The sequence below is a fragment of the Talpa occidentalis genome, unplaced genomic scaffold (genome assembly GCF_014898055.3).
Source record: "Talpa occidentalis isolate TD23 unplaced genomic scaffold, MPIMG_talOcc4v2.1 talOcc4.3, whole genome shotgun sequence".
NCBI classification, from domain to species: domain Eukaryota; kingdom Metazoa; phylum Chordata; class Mammalia; order Eulipotyphla; family Talpidae; genus Talpa; species Talpa occidentalis.
Genome location: NW_023603184.1, coordinates 872,096 through 879,921, shown reverse-complemented (window position 1 = coordinate 879,921; position 7,826 = coordinate 872,096). Strand labels below are relative to the sequence as shown.

The window sequence follows — 7,826 nt, the reverse complement described above, 5'->3', positions numbered from 1 at the left end:
TGGTAGGTTTACTGAATTTTCCAACAGGGCAATTATGGAATTTATAAATGAGAGCTCAAACCACTAGACAATAAATTGTACACTGCTTCGACACCACATCTCTGTTCACTGATTCTTCTGAATAATTTGTGAGGTTGGGTTAGTTATTATTTTCACTTACATAGTGAGGCAGAATACTAGTAATTTATCCATAATTCTGCAAATATTTTCACTAAAAGCATACAGTGAATATAGGAGCTCACCTTTTACTTGAAATTAAATAACAGTCAATCCTGAATAGTGTGTTTGATATTAAAAAAAATGCAGTCATGGAATAATGCATATGTTCTGTTAGAAAATCTCTGTGCAGTAGTGGGCACAAGTTCCAAGGTCTCTATGGCAGGGAACAAAGGAAAAAAGAAAGCATAAACATGGGTTCAGGTCTTGAAGCTATCATGTGTTTTTTCTAGCTTTGTCTTTAATTTTAAAATAGACATAATAACATTACCTCTTTCAATAAGCCCAGTATATTGTGTTAGCAAGTAACAAAGCAACATCTTAAAACAACTTGATGCATTTAGGCATTTCATTTTAAAGTCATTCAATATGATTTTTACCTTGGAGTGTTTCCTTGGCCATGGCTGCAAGTTCATAGGAAATCCAGAGATCTGAGGAAGGTCTGCATGTGCAAACCATCAGCATTGTGATGAACACATGATGTTCAATAGGTCTGGGGCCAAAGTCTGGTCATTGTAAATAAAGCTCCAGAAGGCACGGCGGATACAGGGTTAGTGCATGGGGACCAAGAGTGGATTATGAAGACATGAGGTTCTCAGGGGATGTCTCCCATGAGGGCACCTCTGTCTTCTCACTCCACTTTCCATGGGACAAAGTAATCAAACTGCCTATGGGATCACATAGATAATTTGAGGAGGTACAGATGTGTTTGCATTGTTATTTCTTGTTATTTTCATTTTTAATGAACAAGTTGCAGAGAGTCGTCTGCACACCTCTTTTTTTTTTTCCTTAAAGATTTATTTATTTGTTTGTTTGTTTGTTTGTTTGTACAAGCACTGGGTACAGTCAGAAGAGCGGGAGGGTGAGAGAATTCACCAGAGCCAGAGCGGGGAGCAGAGCAGGCAGAAGGACCGAAGTACACTGCTGAGGGGAGCAGCGGGCGGCAGGAGAGGTCTGCGCGCCATGTGGGACCCTCCTCCGGTGGGGGGGCGGGGGCCGGGGAGCAGCCGGGCATTGAACCGGCGCCTCAGAGGCTGCGGGCAGCTTCGCAACCCAGCGCTCAACCGCTGCGCCACCGGGGAGGCCCATCGTCTGCACACCTCTTAATGTATATTCCTAAGATTTAGATCCCTCGGTTTCCTTGGAGTCAACGCTGTCAAAATTACTGACCAGATTTTGCATATAATTTTTACTTTGTGTGAATGTCTTTACTAGGACCATAGAATCTGTAGTCTTTAATTCTTGCTTTTTTATTTAACATAATTCGGTTAAAGGCACATCCTTAACTGTATCTATACTTGATTTTTAAATTGTAAAGCATATTCCATTATGTGAATATTATGTTTTATTTTTTTTCTTCTTCCTCAGTTGAAAACCTTTTATACTGTTTCCAGTGTTTGGTGATTATAAATAAAGCTGATGAAAAAGCATGTCTAAAATTTTTGTACAAACACAAGTTTTTATTTCATTTGGGTAATTATCAAAGAGTTGTTCTTAATCTTTGGTAAATATACTTAATTGAGTAGAAATTTTAAAACTGTATGAATTGCCTCACAATTTTGTTCCCCAACAGCAAGCACTTTTGGTTTCTTCATATTTTGCAGCATATTTTTCATTTCTTCTCTTTATCAATAATGTCTTGAGTACCTTTAACAATCTGTTTTATTATTCAACTTGTGTTACCATTATAATCGTGAACTGAAAATTATTTCTCTTTCAACAAAAACCCATAGATCCTTTATTCTCTCTAGATGGTCTCTAAGTTCATTCTCCCAAGCAGAATTATCACAGCTTCCTCATTGTAGGCCTGTAGGGTGGTTACAGGTTTGCACTATGTAAGTGTGTGATTAGTCATCATATTGTTGAAGTTCTTAAATCCATTGACTCCAGCTTCTCATGGGTAAGCAGGAGATAATGGTTCATGCCATCCTTATAGGGTGGTCAAGAACATTTGCAGCTCCCATACAAACTAGAGAAAATATCTAACACATATCATGTATCCTGAAATGTTCAATATTAACTCTTATTAAATAATGCTACAGCATGTTTCAGAAAATGATCTTGTTTAAACATTACATCTGCTTCTCGACATGTGCCTGCCTATTGTGGGTACAACAGCACATGTGCCAGTTGTAGACCATGGGCTTAGAAAAAGTTCATGTGTCATTTCTGGTGAGGTGAAGCACATCCAGTTCTCTCCAGTTATCCCTCTCCTGACACAGGTTTGAAGAGGCTTCACATGTTGACAGTGCAGCTGTGCATGGGGAAAACTCACAGCCTTGGAGGAGCACCCAGAGGGAGCCCTGCACTTGACCAGGCCCCTGGGTGATGGGCATGGAGAAGAGTGTGTGAAAAGGAATTAGCAGGGGCTGAATAAAGGTTCTCACACATATCAGGTCAATTCCTGGATTCTGTAAATTGTATGTTTCAAGGGTCCATCCTTTTAATGATGAAACATCAAATACGCTCTGAATCAAAATTGTTAGAACCCTGGAAATAGATGAGTGAATGTTGAGTGAAGAATATGTTGATGCAAATGTATGGTTCAAAGAGCTAGCTGTCTCACTACTCAGGGGTCACAGGTAAATTTGGAAACTTCAGAGACCACAACTAAGAATAGTTTTTACTCTAGAAAACTTACTGAACAAAAATCTACATCCCACAACAAGATAAAAAATAAAAAAACAACCTCCCGGGCTTCCCTGGTGTGCAGCGGTTGAGTGCTGGGTTGTGAAGCTGCCCGCAGCCTCTGCAGCACCAGTTCGATCCCCAACTACCAGCGAGGGTCCCACATGGCACTCAGACCTCTCCTGCTGCCTGCTGCTCCCCTCAGCAGTGTATTTCATCAGTTTGCCTGCTCTGTTCCCTGCTCTGTCTCTGGTGAATTCTCTTGCCCTCCTACGCTTCTGACTGTACCCAGTGCTTGTGTAGATGAATAAATAAATCTTTAAAAAAAAAAAAAAGCCTACTTTAAAAAAAAAAAAAACCTCCCATCAAGTAGGGTTGTTTAAATTTATTTCAGTCTATTGAAATTATTTCAATATTATTCAGAGTTTTCAGAGTACAATTCAGTCTTATCTTTCACAAAATTTCTCTCTCAATCGTTTATTTACTTTTTCATATTTATTGTGAACGCAATTCATTCCTTAATTTCATTGCCAGGGTTGATTGCTTGTGAATAGAACAGCAGAATTTTGTCTGCTGCTCTTGTCCCCTCTAACCTAATTCTTTTTTGAAAGTTGTATTTTTATTGACATAACAATGTTAAACAACACTGTGGATGACTCATTCCCACTAAGAGTTCATGAAGTTCCCTTTTTTCCAAATCCTGATCATCGCTTGTTGCAGGTCTCTTTGAGATGGGCCAGTCTCACAGGGGTGAGCTGGTGTCTCATGCAGGTTTCGATCTGCACTTCCCTGGTGGTAAGTGATGATGAGCACTATTTTATGCACCTCTTGGACATCTGCATGTTTTTGAAGTTCTTTGTTATTATTTCATCATCTTTAATTTTTTAGATGAACATTATTTTTTATGACATGACGTATAACACTGTGTTGAGAATTATAACACTGTATGATTCAGGGCCATGTGTTCACATTTCTTTAAATGTATATCAGCACACCACACCCATTAATAAACTCCTGGGCAGAATTATCTATTTAACAAGGCATTCAGGTGTGGTTGGCACAAGCTGTGCAGTCTGTGGGGCAGCTATCTACATGCTAGTTCTGTCATGGTTTACAGGACAATCTTGGCCAAGTAGCTCAATCTCACCACAGTTCACTCTACCGCCTATCACGGAAGGATAATAATAGTGCATATCCCTCACTGAAGAGTTCTAAACATGAAATAAGGTTCTACTCAGGAGGTGGTTTGTCATGACACTCTTGAGCTGTATTTTTAGGAAGCAATCATTTAGCTTGTGATGCTATTAAAGTCTATCTGCTGCTCTAAGTTACTGTTGCACTATAATCGGTTGTTCAATGTTTCAACACCTGGGACCTTTAGACTCTAATATTTATTTCATGCATTCAGCTTACAACTGCTTATTGAGAATCTACTAAGCAACTCACATATTTAAGATGAAGATCATTTGAATGATGTTTTAATTAAAACATCGATGATCTTTGAATTTATAGTCTAGTTGTAGAGTGAGAAAATAAACTAGTGAGGAGATAATATATAGTTAGGCAATGTCAATCAAACTATGAAGATTCACACATTATGAGGGAATAATGTACATGGGGTGGGGGATAAGAATTTACAAAGATGGTTATTGAAAACAACATCTGGGAATAAAAGTGTCATTTAGGCAGACCTTGCCAGTAGGGACAAAATCCCTGAAGCAGAAGCTTGCTTAGAGTTGTGAGGAATTTGTGATAAAATCATTGTGAATTAACTGGTAAAAAACTGGCAGAATGAAAAGATATAATGCAACTTAACATAATGAATAATTTCTAAGCAACAAAACCATCTAAATTATTATACTTAAAATACATCATTAATGTCTCAGTGTATTTTTTAAAAAAAATTTATTTATTTTTATACAAGATCTGGGGTACCGGCCAGAGGCATGGGAGGGTGAGAGGATTCACCAGAGACTGAACGGGGAGCAGAACAGGCAGACAACTGAAATACACTGCTGAGGGGAGCAGCAGGTGAGACAGGAGAGGTCTGCTGCACCATGTGGGACTCTCCCTGGCCAGCCGGGAATTAAACCAGTGCTGCAAAAGCTGTGGACAGCTTCACAGCACTGTGCTTAACCCACTGCGCCACTGGGGAGGCCCTCAGTATATTTTTTAAACAATGTGCAGTGAGCAGTCACCTATAAAGAAATTGAAGCTGGTTTTATTTTTCTTCTATGTTTTCTGTATTGTGGCTATTTTCTATTGAATAGTAGTGTTAGAAAATATCAGCACAACAAAATGATTCAGAAGGTAGAATTTTTGATTCATTTATGATGCCAAGTCTATATTTTGTCAATAAGATATGTCAGATAGTTTTATGACTGTATCCTATTTTTTCCCCTTAACTTAGGGCTCTTAGATTATTGTACTACCAAAACCACCTTGACATGTTTTATAGCAATGTCTAAATTTAATATTTAAGATAGTTTTGTTTAAAAAAAACCTCTCATTTACCTCTTGCTAATTTTCTGCTCCCATGTGTTCATAGTGCACACGGAAAGGGAAAATGTATGTGAATAAGTGAATAAATCAAATATCCCTACTATGTATTTTTGACACATGGAACCACACATTTTATGTTTCTCGTAGCCATTATTATTTGGACTTCATTTGCAGAATAATATTCCTCATTCTAGACCATATACTTTAGAAAAGGTAGGGGGTCATTTTAAGACTTAACTGTGTATCTTAGATTGTAACCAGCACATAAAGAAGATGGAGAGGAATGAAAGTAGCTAATTATGCTCCACACAATGTTAAAATCATAATCCCAGGGACAATTTTGTCTTCTCTCCCAACTTCTTGATTGCATTCTTGACCTCCTTGTTCCTCAGGCTGTAGACTATGGGGTTCAGCATGGGGATGACCATAGTATAAAACACAGAAGCCATTTTGTCTGTGTCCATGGAATGGCTGGAGCTGGGCTGTAGGTACATGAACATGATCGTCCCAAAGAAGATGGATATGGCAGTGATGTGAGAAGCACAGGTAGATAGAGCCTTCTGATAGCCTGCAGATGAGCGCATCTTTAAGATAGTGATAAAAATGAATATGTAGGATACAAAGATAACTGAAAGAGCAGAAAATACAATGAAGGTGTCTACGTAAAGAAGAACTGTCTCACCAAAATGATTTTCAGAGCAAGAGAGAGACATGACTGCTGGAACATCACAGAAAAAGTGATGGACCACATTGGATCTGCAGAAAGTGCCCCTGAATACTTCGCCAACTTGGATGGATGCATTCATGAACCCACCAGTATAACAGACTATGACCAGACCTGCACACACACCTGTGGTCATGATGGTAGTATAATGCAGGGGTTTGCACACGGCAGCATAGCGGTCATAGGCCATTGCTGCCAAAATGAAAATTTCCCCTGCGGCAAAGGCTGTAAATAAGAACATCTGAGCTGCACATGCATTGTAGGAGACGACCTCGTCTCCTATAAATAACCCAGCTATGACTGTAGGGGTGACAGCTGTCGAGTAACAAAAGTCCATCAGAGAGAGGTTACTGAGGAAGAAGTACATGGGCGTGTGGAGACGAGAGTCCAACAGAATCAACAGGATCATCCCCAGGTTCCCAATGACAGTTATGACATATATAAGAGTGAAGATCATTACAAGCAGTACTTGTAGGTTTGTGGATTTGGTCAGTCCTAGGAGGATGAACTGGGTCACGTCTGTGGCATTCTCCATGGAGGGTGTTTAGAAATCAGATGTCCTAAAGCATCAAGAAATAAAGGAATAAAGAGTTAGATGTGGATACATTTAGGAAACTAAATGGATCATTATTTTATTATAGCAAGGATCATTATTTTATTATAGCAAGAGTATCTGTCTAAGACTCTCTGTACCTAAGATATGACTTTGAATGTATAATTTAATGTATAAATAATCTAGAATTCTAAACTGATGAATAGGTATCTTCATGGATCACCTCACCAGTTTTTATTCTTTTATATTTTTAAACTGAAACTTGGTAAGTTTACTGAATTTTCCCACAGGGCAATTATGGAATTTATAAATGAGAGCTCAGTTCACTAGACAATAAATTGTGCACTGCTACAACAACACTACATCTCTGTTCACTGATTCTTCTGAACAATTTGTAAGGTTGGATTAGTTATTATTTTCAATTACACTGCAAGGCACAATACAACGTGTAATTTATTCACAGTTCCACAAATACAATTTGCACTAAAAGCATACATTGAATATAGGAGCTTACCTTCTACTTGCAAACAAATGACAGTCAATCCTGAATAGTGTGTTTGAGATTTAAAAAATGCAGTCATGGAACAATGCACATATTCTCTTAGAAAATCTCTGTGCAATTGTGTGTACAAGTTCCAACATCTCTAAGGCAGGGAACAATGGAGAAAAGAAACCATTAACATGGATTCAAGTCCTGAATCTACCATGTGTTTTTCCTGGCTTTCTCATTAATTTAAAAATAGATATAATAAAAGTTCCTCTTTCAATAAGCCCAGGAAATTTTGCTAGCAAATAACAAACCAATGTCTTAGAACAACTTGATGGGTTTCGGGGTTTCAAGTCATTCAATATGATTTTTACCTTGGAGTGTTTCCTTGGCCATGGCTGCAAGTTCATAGGAAATCCAGAGATCTGAGGAAGGTCTGCATGTGCAAACCATCAGCATTGTGATGAACACATGATGTTCAATAGGTCTGGGCCCAAAGTCTGGTCATTGTTAATAAAGCTCCAGAAGTCACTGTGGATACCAGGGTTAGCGCATGGGGACTGAGAGTGGATTATGAAGACATGAGGTTCTCAGGGGATGTCTCCCATGAGGGCACCTCTGTCTTCTCACTCCACTTTCCCTAGGACAAAGTAATCAAACTGCCTATCGGGCCATAGAGTATAATTTCAAGATGTACAAATGTGCTTGCATTGTTA

General features: G+C 38.7%; 1 protein-coding gene across 1 annotated transcript; it reads right to left on the bottom strand.

Annotated features, from left to right (window-relative positions):
* Positions 1–5,666: 5,666 nt before the first annotated feature.
* LOC119254339 (olfactory receptor 5B3-like) lies at positions 5,667–6,605 on the bottom strand. The gene has a single exon (XM_037521447.1). It carries the CDS (start codon positions 6,603–6,605, stop codon positions 5,667–5,669), a length of 939 nt encoding a protein of 312 aa, XP_037377344.1.
* Positions 6,606–7,826: the final 1,221 nt, after the last annotated feature.

Excerpts from the sequence above, each read along its gene's own strand:
- LOC119254339 (XM_037521447.1), bottom strand. The coding sequence starts at position 6,605 with ATGGAGAATGCCACAGACGTGACCCAGTTCATCCTCCTAGGACTGACC.